Below are 21360 nucleotides of genomic sequence, written 5' to 3' on the forward strand. Positions count from 1 at the left end.
ATTGCAAGGTCTAGAGAAGATGTGATTTAATTCCAAGAGCAATGAGTCTCTGAAGAGTGTCTTTAGCCATGAAGACATGAGTTCATAAATGTTTTTAAAATTTCATTTTTGCTGCTTCATGAATATTTGGCTAAAAAAGAGCAAGAGTGGCAGCAGGAAAATTATTTAGGGGGTTATTTTGGTAGCTGGTACATGAAATAGGGTAGCTTGTGTCGGGTGGTAGCCAACACCAATGGAAAGATGTGATTTGGGTGGGTAAAGAGGTAAAGTGATGCTAAGTTGGACTCAGACCCACCAATAGAAGATGGAGTCTGGTGAGGGAGGAGAAGAATCTAGAATGCCCTGAATCCTGGCATTATTTCCCTTCTTTCCCTTTCCTGTTTTTCTGTCCCCCTTTCAGGCCAACATATAAGCCTTCCTCCACCTATGTGTTTCCTTTGTACCCTGTGATATCAAACTATCACAACACATGCCACTCTGTTATTACAAGCTGTTTGAAGTAGACTATAAGCTACAAAAGGGCTGTCATTTATCTTCTAGCAGAGGACCTGCTGCACTACCAGCACTGAAACATTTTATGTGTTGACTGAGTGAGTGAGGGAATGAATGAATGAATGCCACAATGAAGGGCTCAGGCAATGAACTATCAGAGTCTAGGTTCCCCCATCTGTTAACAGTCCAAGAGTTCAAGAGCTGTCCTTTTAAAAGGCTTCAGGAAATGAAGGCGAAGGGTAACAGAGAGGAAAGGGCAACAGCATCCAGTGAAGAGAGAGGGTGTATAGCAAGGGGTCTGGAAAGGAATGGCCAGTAATGGAGGGGAAACTATAGAGGAAGTAGTAGGCAAACATCTCACCACTTAAGTTTAGACTTACAGAAAGAACTGACACAATTAAAAACAAAATAAAACAACATTCAGTGTAGCTCTTTCATAGTATTAAAAATAGTAATAATCAACAATATTGAGTGATTTGTACATATCAGGCCCTGTACTTTGTAAACACATGATCACTATTGGGATGAAATTATTTTGAGGCTGTCTTCAGGAAATTTAATTTCTTCTTCTGAGAGGCAAAACATTAAAAACTACAAGATATACAATATTACAGCAGTAATTTATTGAGTTGATACATGCATGTTCTTTTGTCCTAAGGTTTTCTCTGTTTATTTCTCAGGCACTTAAGAGGTCTGGGGCAAACATTAATGAGCACCTTGTCTACTGGTTATTAGCTTTATTTTAACACACAAAGAGCTCTTTGCCATAGCAATATATATCATATTAGATTATAAATTGTAGTGATCATTGATTATCTAGCATTGACCTAGTTATGGTAATATTTCTGTAATAATAAGAAATGGAGACATGTGCACAGTCAAGAGCAAATGAGTGAGCTAGAACATAATGATGTTTATTGAGAATGATAAATTTCCATAGTCTCTACCTGACATTTATTTGGCCAAGGTCTCTCTGTGTGTAGTTGATCCAATTGTGCAGATGGAATTTACATAATCCTTACTCTGCAGAATCTACTGACAGAATGAGGGGTAATTGATAATTCATTACTTAGAGCTTTCTCTCTTACTGTACTCATTCAGGCCACAAACCATCTGGTGTGGTGGGAACAGTGAGAGTTTTTGTTAAGATTCATTTTTATTTCTTGCATTGTCAGTTTCAGACAAATCCCTGAAGGTTGCACATTAAAAAAAAAAAAAAAGACTGCATATCCTATACACAGTGCATGCAGAACTACTAAATTTGCTTCTTAAAATATTTAGATTTCATAAGCTTAGGTCTTGTGACCAGTGAATTAAGACCCAAGATTTAATACACAAAATATTTGACCACACTGCTTTTTGTTAATTTTATCATTAAGATTGGGTTCTACATGACTATGTGTTTATATCTGACCAAAGCTTTTAATTTTCTTATGTCTATAAACATCCTATCTAAGCTGGATAGACCGGCTGATTCTCATGTCTCCCCTTTGCACCAAAGTTGTGAAAAGAATCATAATTTATTAATAAATACTAAGAAATTAGAAGTCAATTATCCAAGACTATTTTCTAAGGACATAGATGAAAAAGAATTTCACAATTTATGCCATGATTAAAGTTCATGGTAAAGCTATTTATTTTTTCATTAAAAAGCAATATTTAATTAAAAACAGTATTTTATTTGTGGAAACTTTCTATGTTTTATTTGAAGTGAATAATTGATTTTCAGGAAGAAAGATAAGTTTTCCTAGAACGTCTGCTGAGTGTACATTAGGAGAATTTCAAGTTACAGAATTCTCACCCCTCCTCTTCTTAGAATCCTATTGTTGACAAAAAATTTAAAAAAGATATCTTTGTTTTTCATCATCTTCCTAATTGGGTTCAAATTAAAGGAATATGAACCAGGTAGAAGTTACTCTTAGGATGTCTTCTGTGGACTTCATGGATTTGTTTAAAAGGTCATTAAATTTCCAAAAGATTTTAGTTTGCATAATAAAAAATATAGAAGTAGGGTGAGTTTGGATACAGAACAGTAACTAAAATGAAAACTTACATGATTTAATCTAGAGTCAGGGGAAGAACCCAATAAATACCCAAACTAAGTCTTCTCCATTAGGTATAAAGAGAGCTGTGTTCTGGCTCTGATCTGGTTTCAATCAGTTTGAAGCTTGTCACTTACTCTTAGTGGGTATCCTTAGTAAGGGATTGGAGCAGTTCTACTCTAAGGGTGAGCTTTATATCAGAAAATTTATTTTCTAAGCCAAGAAAATCATTAAAAATGGAACCTTGCTATTGCATTACAAAAGCAACATTTCACTTTTTTTTAATTGGTGCATTATAGTTGTACATAATGGTGGGATTGGTCGTAACATACTCATACATGCACACAATATAGCAATATAATTTGGCCACTATCATTCCCCAGCATCATAGTAACATTTTAAAGAGTAACTTACTGTTGCTAATAGCACATTGTGTTTTATTTTTAAATGATCTTTTTAAGTGCTTTAAATCTTTTTGGAAAAGCTGCACATAGATTAATAAAATGATTTAAAAATGTGTGGTAGCAATGACCATTATAAATTTGAGATAGATTGGGAATTTTTATAAGAAGTATGCTAAATACAATAATGTATCATTTTAGATTTATTTGTAACATATAAAAGGTTTCATAGATCAATGTTTTTAAAGTGAAATTCTAATCTTTAGCAAAAGAGACCAATTTTTTTGGAGGATATATTATCTACATAGTATCTTCCAGGAATTTTCAAAATGACTTATTCAGTTGGGAAACTGAATGTTCAGGGTTAACTGACAGCTGTATCACTTCTGATGTGCATCCACACTGAGCTATGTGTCATGCATACCTTTGACCACAGTACTAGATACATATAATTTTGTTAATATGAAATAGATGAAAAAGAGTCTCATAATTTATGCCATGATTAAAGTTCATTATTTCTCTTCGCCTGGAAGCTACTATTAGCTTGTTGAAGTGGGCATTGTTTGTGCGTCAAGGACCATTTCTATTATTACCCACACATTCTAACCTAATTAACAGAGGTTAGAAGATGGGAGGAGAGCAGGAAAGAGCAGAATGAATTCCCGTAAGAGTGAAAGGACATTTCATTTTGCACAAAATGGTGTTAAATTGTAGTTAGTGTATTATTTGTCATTAAAAGTTTAAAGACTTAAACAGAAAAATATTTTAGGAGGGTTAGGTGAACAGAGGCCAGCTTTCTCACAGGACATAATGAGAGGTCACTCAGTCACTACAAAGTGATTGCATCTGGATTTGCCATTGTAATGAAAGACTTTGGTTCAAATAGGGGACCAAAGAGAGCCCTTTAAATGTTAAATTCCCCTTTCTCCAGTCCTGTGAAGTGCTTTAGGAAAAAAAAAAATCCTCACTTCCTCCTTTAATTTTCATTTCCTCTAAGGTATTGTGGCAGTTATCTTAAACATTTTTTGTTGTTGTTGTTGTTGTTGTTTTCTGACCTCTGAACATAATTTTCACCTTTTAATGAATTTTCATAACAAGGGTCTAGTCTGTTTAGCCTTCAGGATGGATTCTAGGGACTCTGGTCCACCCTCTTCTTTCTTAATTGTTTGCTGAAATTTTTTCTTTCTTTCTCTCCCCAGCTTTTTTTCTTTTCCCTTCCCACCTCCCTTTCCCTTTTTTCCTTCCTTCTGTGGTGCTAGGGGTGGAACCCAGGGCCTCATGCATGCTAGGGCCAACTCTAGCAATGAGCTACACACCCACAGCCTTATTGCTTGCTTCGCCCCCCCCCCTTATTTTAGCACTTTTTTTCATGATAAATGCTAATTTACAAATACTTTAAAATGACCTCTATATTTCAGTACATTAAAATGAACTTTATTAACCTCTGTCTTTGTTATAGAACATTATTGAAATTGTATGTATCTCCTTTATATAAAATCATCTAATTAGTTCACGTATTGAAGATGTAACCACTGTAAGGGATTCTTATCCCTTCATATATTTAATAGACTCCATTTGTGATTTTCAGGACTGTTAATGTCATATTTTCTTTTTCCTTCAGTCAAAATGGAAAAGAGCCCACCTGTTAAGGGCTCTCTCTCTGGAAAAGTCAGCCTACCTTGTCATTTTTCAACCATGCCTACCTTACCACCCAATTATAACACCAGTGAATTTCTCCGAATCAAGTGGTCTAAGATTGAAGTGGACAAAAATGGAAAAGATTTAAAGGAGACTACTGTTCTTGTAGCCCAAAATGGGAATATCAAGCTTGGTCAGGGCTACAAAGGTAGAGTGTCTGTGCCTACCCATCCGGAGGCCGTGGGCGACGCCTCCCTCACCATGGTCAAACTGCGTGCTAGCGACGCGGGCTTCTACCGCTGCGATGTCATGTATGGAATTGAAGACACCCAAGACACAGTGTCTCTGACTGTGGACGGTAAGGCTTACTGAATCATCCGAGGGTGTACAGCATGATAACTGATTTGGAGGTGGTGTGAGCCGGTATGCAAAAACAAATGGTTGCTTTGTGTCTGGATAAATGGAAAATGCATCCATCAACACAGTAGTCCGGTTTTCAGAATAAACTGCTTTTCATTAAGAAGTCAAGGCAGGTGACTTGTGCAGCAACTTCACTGTTATGTAATATAGTATACTGGAAATAATGAATACCTCAAGACCTGGCACATAGTCAATTATCATCGCTTTGATGTTGAGACCTATCAATGATTACAAGTCTATAAAAGCTGATCTATATTTTATTTAACTATTTGTGTATTTGTATATGCACCTATACATATATTCACAAAATTTTTCTTTCTCTCATTTTCTTAGTGTGATCATTCAAATCCTTGAGTTTAATTTTGAGAAATATAAATTTTATCTTAACTTACATTGAAGAAATAAGATATTTAATAAGTACCATGGTACATATTGTGATGTCTTAAAAAGGCCAAGACTCAATAAATATTTGAATTGGATCAAAATAAGAAATCAGTGAAAATTTATTAAGGTTAATGCAGCAGTTGTTATCCAACGAGACATTTTAGTCTTACCTTCCTTCCAGTGAAGTTTATATGTCACTTGAATTTAAGATAGGAGACAAAGCAAAGAAAAATTGCTCTAATTGGGCACACACATAATGGCATAGCTCTTGAAAGCAGACTGTTTGGCACGTTATTAAGCAAAATTCTAATACCTAGACATGACGGAACACATTTTCTTCCAACCCTCCATTTCCCTATAAAATATTTACCTTTCAGAAATATATACAAAGGATTTTACTAAAACTCTTTCTTGTTTAGCCAAAAGGAAATACTTCGAATTCCCAGATGCAAAAGACTAACTTACTGAGCATCCTTTAACGTTTCCGTTCTGTAAATGCATTTTTGTATCACCCAGCTACCCACTAGATATCCTTTGCTCTTCTAAACTTTCGATCATTTATTTTAGTTAACCTAAGTTTGTACCACTCTTCTTATATATGTGCATCTATCACTTTTTAATTTCCCCAAAGGGATTTAACTACTTCTTACAATTTTTCATCATTAAAGAATTAGCAATGGATTTGCCCCTTGCCCCTCTGAAACAATGAAAATCCTCCACTTAATCCCCTTAGCCCCATGGGGTCTTCAAATTATCCCAACAATTGCAGATACTTACATAGATCCATACTTACATAGACCCTGCCTTGGTTGAGAAGCCCCTCTTCTCCTCCTTTACCACCAATCTTCGGTACACGTGGAAGATTTTTAATTACCAAGAAGATTATTTGAAGCACTGATGACTGTAAAACTAATTTAAAACCATTTAAATTCTTGCTTAGGCCTTACTGAGCATTTTAAGCTATCTCTCATACTTACCAGATTTTATCATACATGCTTCCTGACAATTTTAGAGAGGTCTATAAAGGTACAAATTGGCATTTGGTGATTTTTTTTTTTGAGTCATGAAAGATTAGATACAGGAAAATGAATATTAGAGCATGTACTTGGTGTCTATTAAAGTCTTTTTATATTGACATTGATCATAGGGGCTGATCTATGAGATGGCTAGTGTGTTCCACTGTAGGTACTTTATTGGCATACACTTTCCTGGAAGAGGGAGACCATCTAAGGACAGACATGTAGGAGAGTCTCACAGCTGGAAGTCAGGTTGTGGAAGAGGGACTGCTGTCAACCCCATGAAATTGGTGGGAATAAGAGGAGGGTGGCTGATATCATGGAAACAATTCATTCCAAATAACAAAAAGTGGTTTTAAATGACGTGACTCAATAAATTTCACTCATAACACCCAGTTGCCCCAATTTTCGTTTTCCTGTGACTTCCCTGGCATATTAATTTGACTCAATGTGATGTCTTTTAGAAATGAGTCATGGTATTTACTCCAGTTAAAAATGGAAATGCTCTTGTTGAAATGGCGAGAGAAGGCCCATAATCTCACCCCCTCAGTTGTTCTTTCCTCACCCCTTGGACAACTCTGTTTGCCTTGCAGCAAGGTTCAAAACCACTGGTTTAGGCAAACCCAAAAATACAAAAATATGAAAAATGAAATTTGAGGCAAATACCAGGATGCCTTTCTCTGCTCAAAGGAGTCTGGAGAATTTTGTTTCAAGCCTTCTTTGAGATTACTTTACCTGTCATTGCAGAGACCCTAGGTACACTATTCATACAGTGCATATTTTACATGTTTGGGTAGCACATAATAACCCAGCTAATATTTTAAAATAATTTTCCTAGTTTGACCTTTAAATCAATCAAATAATGAAGGTAACATTAGATTCACTTCATGGGAGAGGAAATTAAGGCTTGGGGAGCTTGACTTGTAGATGAGTAGGGAGTACACTAGGGATTGGAATAAATTTTCTCATTCATATATGGTCCAGTGTCCTTTCTACCTAGCATATTGTCTCTGAGAGTAAGGCTTCCTATGTTTTATGTTGGGAAAAAAGGACTCAGTGAACATTTTCAAGGAAAAGATGAATGTTTCAAACCCTTCTTAAGATTGGCCCTGGGTAAAAGGATGAAGTAGAGATGTTGATTTGTGATTGCCTTAACTCTTTGAATCTTCCACAGAACCTACTAGAGTCCCAATTAGGACAAGTATCCACCACTTAGGATTTAGTGACAAGTCTCTTTCTTAAGTTGTTTACATGTTAACAACAACAACAACAAAAATTCCTGGCTAGGTAATGTTCTAGTGGAGCAGAATGTAACACCTGGATGAATGGCGTTCTTGGAACTCCTCAAGTCAATCTGATTTTACATAACTAAAATTAACACTTATCATAGCACATTATGGTGATTAGCTAATTTGATATATAACTCCATTGAGAAATTGTCCACAATAAAGTGGAAGATTTGGACATGCTTCTAATTGCTATTGTCTTGGCAGGGGTTGTGTTTCACTACAGGGCATCAACCAGCAGGTACACTCTGAATTTTGAAACTGCTCAGAAGGCTTGCTTGGACATTGGAGCAGTCATAGCAACCCCAGAGCAGCTCTTTGCTGCCTATGAAGATGGATTTGAGCAGTGTGACGCAGGCTGGCTGTCTGATCAGACTGTTAGGTGAGAAGTCTGGGGGCCAAGGGTTTTAACTCATTAATTGACAATGAGAAGAAAATGCCACTTACTAACCCTTTATTCTTCTCTAGGTACCCCATCCGGACTCCTCGAGAAGGCTGTTATGGAGATATGATGGGGAAGGAAGGAGTCAGGACCTATGGATTCCGTTCTCCTCAGGAAACTTATGATGTATATTGTTACGTGGATCATCTGGATGGTAAGATTTTCAAGTTTCTGTAGCTTCATTTTAACTAAAAAAATTGAGAAAAGACCAGAAGCATGTTGGAAGAGGGCAAGTCTTCAGACTTGTTTGGATTCCACACAGCAGCACTTGGTTTAAATGACTATATGATTTTGTGGTAAAATAAGATCAAATTAAAGTAAAGAAGGAAGGAGGAGTGTGTAAATGATTTTGCAGGTTCAAAATGTCTTTTGCTAATGGCAGGTTTTCTTACAGTCATGCTGCTCTTGGGCTGCTTCCAATGCACTTTTAGAGCATTAAGAATAGAAACTGTAAGGGTGGTATCTATTTTAGCGAGGACTTCAGGTAAAACTCTGTGATGGCAAACCACTGGGCATCTGAGTACTGATAAACACTCAGAGCTCAACTAAACAACTCTGTAAACTAGCCCCAGAAGGGGTTTCAGTTTCCTGCCTGTTTACTGTGTTACACTGATGTTTAGAGTAATCATTTATTCATTCAACCAATCAACGTTTTAAAATATATATATTTAAAAATACCTATTTGCTAGGTACTCAGCTGTTAGAATTGTGAAGCGATTTAAGATAAAGCCCTTGCTTGAAGATGCTTTGAGTCTGATTGATTTTGGCTCTTTTTACTTTTCCCTGAGTTAGAGGTTCTTAAAGACAAGTTTGATTGAATAGTGCTGACATTATCTAAGGGGTATCAGGCAGATTTATTATAAAAACACATGGAATAGAAGTTTTTATGACTCTGTGAATGGACTTAAAAGCACAAATAGTGCATTATGCAATACGTAATAGTGGGGTTCATTTTGACATTTTCATATATGCATATAACATAGTTTTCTCCATTTTAGTCTCTAGTACTTCCTCTATCATGCACTGATAAATAAAAAATTAAAACATTTAAAAGCTCATATTGAGGTATTAAACTGAATGATAATTTCAATTTTGGCTGCATACACATAAAAAGTATGACCCCAACCATTTAAATGTGTAAAAGGGGAAGATTGGATTATATAATTTCTTGGTCCATTCCAACATTAAGATTCTGGGATTCTATTTTATATAATTTTCATTTTGGATATCTTTCTTTCTTTCTTTCTTTTTCTTTTAATTTGGAGTTTTGTTATATACTCCTGGACTGAAGCGATCCTCTTGTCTTAGCCTCCCTGAATAGCTGGGACAGGTGTCTGCCTCCATACTTGGCCTGTGATCTTATATTGTATTAATTGAGCAAATTACCACAGAGCCTGAAATCTAGAATGTAGGTAGCTTCTACTTCCTAACACTTTGAATTGATTTGAAAGGAAGACTGCTTTCAGAAACGGCACTTTAGTGTGGTTCTCCAGCACCTTAAGAATCTCACTGTCATTTAAGACTAGCAAATGTATTTTTAAAACCAAAACTTCAGGGCTGAGGATGTGGCTCAAGCGGTAGTGCGCTCGCCTGGCATGTGCAGGGCATTGGGATCGATCCTCAGCACCACATAAAAATTAAAAAAAATAATAAAATAAAGATGTTGTGTCCACCGGAAACTAAAAAAATAAATATTAAAAAATTTTTTTCTCTCTCTTAAAAAAAAAAAAACAAAAAACCAAAACTTCAGATGCTAACAGCTTCCATCTTTTTGTAGAGGAAAAGAAAAACATGTGTAACATCCACTCTATAGTGAATATATGTAAAACTAGAACTTTTGCAGTCTTCCTTTTATTTAAATAATTATAAAAATAGACTAGGAGATGGTTGGTTGGTGAATCTGGTTTTAGGGAATGAATTTGACTAATGCTCTTTCAGTAGGGTAGAAATTTATATCTCTGTTGTTTAAATTTAGAATAATATATCAGAGTGATTGTCATAAAAATATCTGGAATGCTGGTAATACTGAAACTTACCATTCCAGTATGATAAACTAAAACACAGGTAGTTTTTGAAAAAGTATATGTAAGATCTTTACCAAATATTATTAAAATGGTAAGTATTTCAGGTACAAATTCAGGACCTGATTCAAATGGGGACAAGCATCCCAAGCCAGACTGTTTGATGGAAAGACAGGTTTTTGTACCATCTGCAGGAGCACCTTTCAGGCCCTTCTGTGTGTCTTTTTTTCAGTTTACCTAATGAAGCTACTAAAATCCTCCTCTCTAAGATTTTAGACTCCCCAACTTCAAGAGAATTATTTCAAGCTCAGAGGAGGTATCTGCAGAAATCCCAGAAATTCCAGTCTCTCTGAAAGTACTGTTAGAAAGTCTTGGTGGTAAAAGTTCTGCCAGGGATCTCCCACCCACATTCCACTCACTGGAGCTTCACCCTTGCCTTCTTCTCAGCGTGTCACAACCAGTGTTTAGGAATTAGGCTGTGTCATAAGGGTGGCTCTGAGGATGTGTGCAACATGTGTAATGAACAAGGATTTAGTTGTGGTCCTTCCTACCTCTGTAAGCGTAGTTGCTTCCAAGGCAAATGTTCTGTGTGGAAGCAGTTTCTGCCTCAGTGTAACCCAGCTCCATTCATAATTAAGAATAGTTAAGAATAGGGAGGACCTCAATTGAGTCCCAGCTCTGCCATTTACTACTTGTGAGATCCTGGGCTTATATCTCTAAGCTTCAGTTTCTTCTGTTAGAAGAAAACAATAGAAATACTTGCTTTTTAATTGTAGCAGGAAGGTTGAATAAGATAATGTGTTAAAAAGCTTTTATCACAGTGTGTGGCATAGAGTAAGTGCTTAATAAATAATAGCTGTTATTATAGTTATGGGTATATGAGAAGTTCTTTATTTCCACTGAATTCTTAAGAAGAAAGGAGTTAAAATTGCAACTCTGTGAATTATGTTCAACATAGGAAATTTTTTTGACAATGAATATTATTGAATGTCAAAAGAATCCTGATAAATTGTGAAATTTCTTTTCCAAAGATTTCTTAAAAATAAAATTGATATTAAGTATTATAAGTGCAATATGCTACTAAAGTCTGTTGGAGTCATGATACTTGAAAGATGTAGGGAATAACTGGGAATGAGGCACTTTATGAAGAAGGGTCATTTTTAATATGAAAAATAGCTTCTTGAATATTAGTTGAATAATTAAAAAGGATTGGTTTAATTAATGCTTGAACATTAATTGAATAATTAAAAATAACACTGTAGTAAAATAAAAATTTCTAAATCATTCCATCCAAATTGTATGAAATAACTTTATTCTCTAATTAGAATATCATATTCCTAATTCATATTGTTTGGGAATAACCTAGTGTCTGATTCCCTGAAGAAGGTCAGGGACACAGGAATACACCTTTGTTGCCACTGGAGGGCTTAAATAATTCTGAAAGTATTCTTTCTGTGACTTCATATGGCATTTATTCAGAGGTGTATGTGTGTGTGTCCAGCTATAATCCATAGCAAAACCATCCCTAAATAAGATAAATAAAAGGGGATTGTGAGGAATACAGTATAAATATTTCACCTAAAAATATACATTTGAACTTTAAAAACCTTCACTTCCTTTTAAACAAAATTAATAGGTTGACTATTTGATTTCTTTATGATAGCAAGTACTCATAACAATAGAGTTCCTTTTTCTTAGGCCTTTTATTGTCCCTGCAGATAAATCAGAGGGTGGCAGATGTGGTCAGACTGCCTTCTGTCATGGTTGGGCCACTGAGTTCCTTTGCAAATAAGTCCATATATGCAGTCTTGTGCCCTGACCTGACAAATGATTGATCCAAGACCTCATTCTCCCATAACTCCGGAGACCCACAGGCTGTCTTTGCATGGCCTGTATGTTCTATGTTGCCCTACCCTTTGGCTTTTACTTCATTATATTAACCACCCTACTATTCTAATTCATGGTTTTTATGCATGCTTTGCAGCTCCTTGACAGACCTACACTGTGGATTCTGTTTGTCTTGAAATCTGCTAGCTAAAGCCTAATCTGCTGTCACTTATTTACCCTCATTTTCCTCCTCTCCAGAATGACCCTACACACCTGCACCTGACCCTCCAGACCCCATGCTTGCTGCTCCTGCAAGTCTCCTTTGTCCTCATCTTCTCAACATTCTGATTTTATCTGTACTTGAAAACTTACTTGTTCTGGGACCCCCTTTTTGGCTATTCTAGCTCACACTGAGATTTCTTTGATCTGAACTCTTACTTTATTTAGAGTTGGTTCCGTGTATTTTGTTGGTTTTCTGGTTTCTCAGAGTTCATCAAATATAAAATGTTGCTAGTTTTATTCTGTAAAACTACTATAAGCTCTTAGTAAAGACAAGGCCATAAACTTTTGTATCTTTCTGAGACACTCTCAATGGCTTATTTTGAAACTAGGACACAAAATAGTTACCAAGAAATACTTGGTGGTAATTGCAGTTTTCTTCCAACCTTCTTCTTTTTTTGGAAACTGCCTGATGTCACCACCTTTCCATTTTAATAGCATTTAAAAGAATGTTTTGCTTTGTTCACCAGATTCACTAAGAGTTAGCATTAGGGTTAGGGTTTTGCATGTGTGCTTCCATTTGTTCCAGCATCATTTCTTTAAAAATCTACTCTTTCTCCATTTAATGCTCCTAGCCTCCTGTTAAAAAGCAATTGACCATAGATATATAGCTTTGTTTCTGTACTCTCAGCTCTGTTCCATTGATCTATACGTCTACTCTTATGCCATTATCTTTTTTCCTATTGTTTTATAGTAAAATTAGAAATTGGAAATTGTGAGAGCTTCACTCTTCTTTTCAAACCCATTTTAGCTATTCTGGGTCCATTGAGCTCTCACATGAATTTTAGAATCAGCTTGTCACTTTCTATAGAAAAGCTATCAAGGATTCTGACAGAAACAACAATGAAGTGCTAGACCAACTTGGAGTAAATTACCATCTTAACAATATGAAGTTTTCTGATCCCTGAACATGGGATCAGAAAACCCATCTTTCTGGGTTTAAAGACATTTTAAAATTTCATTCAACAATGTCTTGTAGTTTTCAGAGTATCAGTTTTACTGTTCTTTTGTTTAGTTTTAAGTATTTTATTCTTTTGGATGCAAATATAAATGGAATTTTCCTAATTTCTTTTTCTGATTATTTATTGTCATAAGTATGTAGAAATGCAACTGATTTTTATATATTGGTCTTGTGTCTTACAATGTTGCTGTACTTGTCCATTCGTATGAACTGCTTTTTAGTCTTCTTCATTTTATTATTGTTTTAATCAGCTATTTTTTTTTTTTGGCTGTTGTTACTAAAAGACTCAACAAGAAAATGTAGAGGAGAAAAAGTTTATTTGGCATCTCACAGTTTTAGGAGGCTCAGTTCAAAGACAGTATGATCCATTCCTCAGGTCTTGAGGTGAGGCAGGACATCATGGTGAAAGAGTATGGTGGAGGGAAGCAGCTCATATGATGATTAGAGGCAAAGAGAGAGAGAGTTCCTTTTGCCAGATACAAATTATACCCCACAGTCATACCCCCAATGCCCTACCATCTTCAGCCACACCCCTCCTGCTTTTAGTTACCACTTAATCCCATCCAGCGATTAATTCACTAATTGGGTTAAGGCTCTCATAACCCAGTTATTTCTCCTCTAAACCTTCTTTCATTGTGTCATACATGAACTTTTGGGGGATGCCTTACACCCAAATCATAACATTTCACTCTTGGCCCCCAAAAGTTCATGACCATCTCACAAAGCTAAATACATTTAGTCCAACTCCAAGAGTCCCCAGAGTCTAAACAATTCAAGGATTGCTCAAAAGTTCAAGTTCAAAATCTCCTCTGAGACTCAGGGCAAACTTGCATCATGAGTTCCTGTAAAAATCAACAATGATTTACAAGTTTCCAATATATAAAGTTACAGAATAAACATTTCCATTTACAAGAATAGGGGCATAGAAAGATGAGATAGGACCAATGCAAGACTGAAATCTAGCTGGACAAAACCAAACAAGTCCCATAGCTCCATGTCCAGCATCTGGGGGCACTTGGCAATGTGATATTCTGTCTAAAGGGCTTGTGTAGATCCACCCCTGTGGCCTTGTTGGTTGCAGCCCAAGTGGCCTTTCTCTTGGCTTGTCTCTGCTCAATTCCTGAGCTTTTCTAGGACAATGTCCCATGTAACTGACATTTCTTAATCTTGGGTATCTGCACTGCAGCTTCGGCTTCTTCCTCAAATCTCTACACAATCACTGTCTCAGGGGGTATCTGAAGAGACTCTGACCCTGCTGCACTTTGACTGGCCCCACACCTTCCTTTGAAATTCTGGTGGAAGCCTCCATGATTCCCCATCTCCAGCATCATTTAGTCTTGTAGAACTAGCAGCTCATGGTTGATGCCAAGGTCTGCTGCCGTCTAGAGCCCTAACCAAGCCTCCAGGGTCCCTAGGTGCAGAAGCCTCTGAGTTCCTGAGTAGCTGAGCATGTTTAAAAAACTTCCTAGGCCCCCTTGTGCAAGAAGGTTGACCCATTGGTCTCTTCTTAAGAGAAGTTTTACTTTTATTTCCTTGAGTCTGAGATGGACAGGATATTGCCAATTCCTGAGATACTCTCAAGCCATCTTTCTTATTGTCTCTGGGCAAGGCTTTTAGCATTTCTTTAGTGGCAATAATGTTTTTAACAACTTCATTAGTCCCAGTTTTACTCTCACCCTTCAAGTTCAAGTTTTTCAAATTGTTCTGTTCTGCTTTCTGCTTCTGATTATCACAGTAACTCAGCTAAAAGCCACCAGCAATATCTGCCACTGCTTGAATGCTATGCTATCTAGACATTTCTTCCATCAGATGAAGAAGTACATCTCTTTTAAAATCAGTCTCAAAGTCATAGGACATGGACAAAGTACAGACAATTTCTCAGCTAAAAAATACCCCAAATGGCTTCTCCTCCAAATTCCAATAGTATCCTCCTTTACTCATGAGATCTGTCTTCACTGTCCATAGTCCTATTGGCTTTGTGATCTTCTGATCTCCCTACAGAATTGGCCATTAAACTTTGCTTACAACAATCTAAAGCCCTTCTATCTTGCACTGCTAAGCATCTCAGAATTCCACTCACAAATTCCAAAAAGCTCCAAAAGCTTCTGAACTACATGGTCAGGTTAGTAACAGCCAAAACCCTAATCCTGGTACCAACTTCTGTTTTAGTCACTTTTGCCACTATGACCCAACCAGAACAATTATAGAGGAGGAAATCTTTATTTGGGGGATCATGGTTTTATGTGAGGCAGGTTATATCATGGTGGAAGAGTGTGGTGGAGGGAAACAGCTAACATGATGATCAGAAAGCAGAGGGTGGGGGGTACTTCACTGGCCAAATACAAATATATACCCTAAAGCCATACTCCCAATGCCCCACCTCCTCTGGCCACACTTCACCTGCCTTCAGTTACCACTCAGTTAATCCTATCCAATGATTAATTCACTGATTGGGTTAAGGCTCTCATAACTCAAACATTTCTCCTCCAAACCTTCTTGTATTGTCTCACACATGAGCACACCTGACATCCAAACCATTACAATAATGTTAGCAAATATAAATAAAAATGTCTTAATCTGAACCCCATGAAGCATGTGATAGTCTTTGCTTCTAAGGATCTCTGAATACAAAGAGCTTCTTTGGAAATACAGTGGCCATTTACCGCAGCTATGAAAAACCCCAAGTAAATCAAAAGAGGCTGATCCTCCTGTGTTGACCTGAGGCCATACTATGCCTGTCAAATCAAATAGCACAGTCAATCTTTTACATATTTTGAAGGCTCAGAAACCCAGAAATTGTTTGGAACCTCTTTCTTACTAACTAAAATTCACTGCTCTGTCAATGGGAAACAATGGGATCAGACATCCTGAAAACCATAAAAGCATGTCTATATTTTAGTGGGATCTTCTTGTGTCTTCAAAATGATATGCATGAGATCTTATGTAATAATACATTTGGAAATATTCAGGTTTGCTTTCAAATTACTGTAATATGTTTTAGAGAATATTAACTATCATGGTAGACTAATGATAATATTCTAATTATTAACTAGAAGTTTAAAATGTCAAAACCAAATTCTATGATTTTAAACCACACTACACGTTTTACTTTAGCCAGAGAAAAGTGAGAAATTGGGAAGCTTCTAGACTCTTTATTCTCAAATTAGAAACATTGTGAGTCTTAAGCTAACTCTAGGTTGTAAAATGGAGTGAATTTATTTTAGCAGCCCCAGTATTTTCTTGTCACTGTTAACAGAAGGTTGTATTTTGTGCAGGATGTAAGACTAAATTTTAGGGAGAATTGCCACACTTTTGAATGATCTACAAATACTGGTTCTTTAAAGATTATTTATCAGTATATGTTAGTTGTTAACCAGACATGTACAGCTGATGGATTTTGTGATTCAGAAGATAATATGTATTAGTCCATTAGTCCTTTCTGCTAAGATCTTCTATATATAGATGTTGGTAGAGAGCAAGGGCGGGCAGAGGGAGGGCAATTGAGTGAGCAAGTGGGTGCCTTTCTTTTAACAAAGTAAAAGTCAACACTTCAAGTTCAATGATGTTGAATTGTTATCACTATGACATTGGTATATTTGATATAAATGGTTTTATTATATGGGTATTTAGATGCTCATTGAATGTGATTTCTTCCAGCTCACTTATCATATCTGTAAATAAATGCATACTTTTTATTTTTACTTACATACCATTTGACTCAAATTTCGAGGAAATGTAAAACTATTCCTACCTCCTAAACTTTCATAATGAAAAAAAAAAGCCCAGGGCAAAGGGCATCATAATCAGTTTATAGAAATTGATGTTCACATCAAATAGTTCAGTATAGTCCAATTATAAACACAAATGAACAGAAGAAACTTGAACTTTTATGACACTACTTGGGAAATACATTCATCTAGAAAATTGTGGAACTCTCTCAGGGTTGACTACCACAGAGAGCAGCCCATTATCTGCAGCCTACAACAGAATTGCATAATTATCTGTGATCAATTTCCCTTTGGTGATTGCACACAATTGTCAGTGGGAGAGAAAGATTGTATCCCAGTTTTCCTCTAGTCTTGGACTCCCTAATAATTTTGCTGAGTGACTCCTGAGTTTATATACTTGAGCTTTCCAACATTTTGGATTATTATTACTGTTTTGGTTTGTTTTCATCATTGTTTGCCATTTCAAAGTGTCATTTTTTAGTCACCCAAGAAGCTGCTTTTCCACATAATGATCAAAAGTGTGAAAGAAGAACAGGAATGGTCCACTTTCCAGGGAGTCTTTTATGACTAATAGTCACATTAATTTTCCTTTAATATTTCTACTGGCATTAATTCCCATGATTAAGAAGAATTAAATTTAGGAATGTTATCACTATTAAAATCTCAACCAACAATGTGTTCTAGTTTTTTTGTAGATCATCCCTGAAAAATTGATGTAACAATTAATTCAAAGCTAGATACATTTAAGTTGAAATTTTGGAAAAAAATATGACTTAACATACTGCCAATATGTTTTATCTATGAATATGCAAATTCTTCTCTATGTGAAATCCTCTGTTCTGCATTATGTACATACAAATATGAATATATACATATAAACCTCAGCAAATTCTTATAAGTTGACATTTTATCTAAACTAATGTATTACATTGTGTACATAAAAGAAATTTTTTATATTTACTCATTTTTTTTTGCTCTCTAATTAGAGAAAATGAAAATGCTCTCATGGGTAAATTACCATGTTCCAAATCTATACTTTAGATATAAATTAGATTAAGTATCTTATCCATGTAGCTGTTTTGATGAGGCTACTTCTGCAACTTAATAGTAATTGAATTTTTGTCAGACTTTACAAAAGTCATTTGTTTTCTAAGAGGAAAAATATCAGATATCTGAAATTACATTAAACTGTTTGGTGCAAGTGTCCAGAACTGAGATAGAACACAACCTCATCCTATGCTAATTAAATAGCATTTTCTCTCAGAAGACTCTGCATCCCCCACCTAGCTCTAATGTGGTTCTGAGATAAAAGGTTGGAAGGAATTTTCATTATTCACATCAGAGGCAAAATGTTGCCTGTAAGGTAGCCTCAGGGTGGGAGCTTATGCAGCTGGGCCAATTAGGTAATGTTGAGAGAGCACAACTAAGCAAATGTCCCCAGTTGCTTTGCTTGACTTCTCATGTTTGCTGTGATCAATGGCTTTCTCTTTTGTCTCTGGTTCCTGACTTGGCTTTGCCTCTAGACTTCAGATTTTATATTTTGACACATCCTCATATGACTGTTCCTTTCTGAAACCATGCCTGGATTTACTTTATTGTCATTAATTCAGACTTAATTTCTGTCCAGTTTCATTCCATTGTGCTGTGAGAATATCTATTTGATTTTTACGTAATTCTGAACTATGCATTGAAAAATTGAAAGTAGATCAATAAAAACTTTGAGAATGTTAACAACTTGACTGCTCTTTCCAGTGTAACAGTGTTCAATTATTTTCTGTGATATATTATTGAGGAGAAATCTGCTGCTTTTATTGTTGGTACCTTGGCTTACCTTTTGCAAAATGAGATTCTTTTTAAGACACAAGTCCTTTGTATTTGGCTTAAATTGCTGTTTTAGACTCTTGCTCAGGGTTTTCGGCTCTGCCCTATTTCTTTCTTTGCTTACTTGTTGTCTTTGACACAATCTTGGGAGGCAAGTGACTTCATGTACATTTGGCTTTGTTCTCTCCTGCTCTGATTTTGTTACCTGGTCCGTTCACTCTGCTTCTGTCTGAAGATTTACACAGAGGCTTCCAGAAACTTAATACTGAGTCATGTCTGTTGTAAATCAATTCAGAATCCTCTTGATTGTTACACAAGAGCAGTGTCTTAGAGCAAATTTCTTCAAACTATTCAATGAAACAGATCCATGTATAGATGTCCTGGGGGTGATGTTTGGAGGTTGATACACAGAGAGGACAGAAGTTTGGACATACAACTTATCACATTCTGTATGAATTCAGGATTAACCAGTAAGAAATTAAAGACATGGAGAGAGTTCTATAGTGTAAAGACTTCACTTTAACATTAGGTTTTTTAGGTGAGCAAGTTAATGTTCATGCTAAACAACAGGATTTAGAAAGTTTAGGTAGTTAATTTTGGAATAGGGTTAAAGTAAATGTTTTTATTTTTTTCTTATTCTGAAACAAAATGACAGTTATGCCCTGTATGATGGCTGATCTCTCATTACCTTTGTAGATGAATTTTCTCATTCCTTACCTGAAAGTAAACTCAACTGATCCAATTAAATCATCCTTTTTCCATCTGAGTTACATGAAACCTAATGGTGATGTCTCTTCCAGTATATAAATATATATATATATATATATTTTAGTTGTCAATGGACCTTTATTTTATTTATTTATATGTGGTTTTGAGAATCGAACCCAGTACCTCACACATGTTAGTCAAGCTCTTTATCACTGAGTCACAACCCTAGCCCCTCTAGTACGTTTTTCAAAAATTTTTATTTGCAATGTTTAAAAAATTCCTACATATAAATGAAAAGGAAAGCAAGTACTCTGATGATAACAAAATTTGATCAAAGTAATAAAATCATTCTATAGGTATCAGAGAGATAAATGGAAATTGTACCCTCTAAATAAATGATTAAATTAATTAAAATTTTGCTATAAAGTCAGATTCAATAGGAATTTCTACATGAGAAGTTCCATAAGTCCCTATGTTGATTTAATAGTAAGGGAATCCTTTTTAACCAGGCTATTTCTTTCCTTCAATATCCCAAACATGTTTGCTGCTTAAAAATGGGAGTCTAATTATCATTCTGTCATTTCTCCTCATTAGCCCTTTTGTCTGGGCTTATTTGGAGAAGTTGAGGTCCCCTCACAGTGCTATTTGAAGAATGGAGTTTTACTCAGTTAATGACATTTCTTTTTCCTGCTGATCACTCTTGTTACTTAGAAGCAACAGTGGTTTTGCTTTAAAGTGCAAATGACATGAAACTAAGGCAACAATGCTGATATTTCCCTATAATAGCAAGGCCAAGTGTTCTATGTTTGGGGCAAAAGTGTTGGCATTCTGTCCTCCTGAACACTTGCATCCCTTTCAGGCCCAATATAAGTGTGACACTGAGATGAATGAACTGCTCTGGGTGATCTTGCTTCTACCTCTGCCATTTTCCATGTTTGAGCCAGGTCCGTCCATAGGAGATGGATTACCTGTACCAGGAAGAAGCCATCCAAAGCATTGCACTAGAGTTAATATTACTTAGTGTGCTATTTGGGTAGAATTGAAAAAAGAGACCTTATTTCTTAACAAGAATTTGAAATGCCATTCATTTAACAAATATTATTGAGTACGTACTCTGTGACTGGTTGTGGCTTTTATGCTTTTTAACGTTTAATAGGGAGGGATATATTGTGGGAGTAGGGAAGGGGAACTTCTTGTGGATTTTTGGATTTGAGATTATTGTTCTTTGCTGAAGTAGATAGTTAAATATAAAAACCTATTTTAAAATCTACCACTTCTTTCAGACAGGTAAAAGAAATTTTTCTCTCTCTTCTTCCAATTACTCTTATTAGGATTTGGCCTGTTTTTCTCAGTAGCAATTTTAAATTTAGAGAAAAACTGATGTGTGTGCTTTGGCTGTTTTCCCCTTTTTTTCATAAAGTTATCACACACTCAGAGTAATGGGCCTATTCAGTTTAAACAGTTGCTTGTTATTTCTGGCTTAAGTCCAGTAAAGATTCAAATTATGAGCGCTCTTCGTATCCCTGTTGTATAATATATCACAGAATCAGAGATCAACCACAATGAGATAGAAATGGGACCTACAGCTGCTACAATAATGAACTATCTATATTTCAAATTCCTCTCTCATTTTTTTTATTCCTCTTTGTGTCTGCTATATTTGCTTAGGTGTTCTCTAATCCTACCTCTGTCTTTTGGCCACTTGTGCTCATATGCGAAAAGCATCATTTAATTTGAGTGGAATTTTTCTTGGCAAATTGTTAGACAAGTTACCCAAATAAAATTCCAACTTAACAAACTGTAAATTTTCCAGCATACTTTATTGAAACATGTTGACTGTTACTGAATAAGCCCTCTGCTAAATAATCTGATGATAAACAAAACAAATGTCCAG

At 35.8% G+C, this 21360-nt stretch overlaps 1 protein-coding gene across 4 annotated transcripts in view; it reads left to right on the forward strand.

Annotated features, from left to right (window-relative positions):
• The window catches only part of Vcan (versican), a 103531-nt gene that overhangs the window by 14637 nt on the left and 67534 nt on the right, over positions 1-21360 (forward strand). For all 4 annotated transcript variants that reach the window (XM_048800243.1, XM_015497869.2, XM_015497867.2 and 1 more), the window contains exons 3-5: positions 4557-4931; positions 7887-8061; positions 8148-8275. In XM_048800243.1, coding sequence (XP_048656200.1) covers positions 4557-4931; positions 7887-8061; positions 8148-8275 — 678 coding nt within the window. The remainder of the gene's footprint in view (positions 1-4556; positions 4932-7886; positions 8062-8147; positions 8276-21360) is intronic.

The sequence above is a fragment of the Marmota marmota genome, unplaced genomic scaffold (genome assembly GCF_001458135.2).
Source record: "Marmota marmota marmota unplaced genomic scaffold, marMar, whole genome shotgun sequence".
Taxonomy (NCBI): Eukaryota; Metazoa; Chordata; class Mammalia; order Rodentia; family Sciuridae; genus Marmota; species Marmota marmota.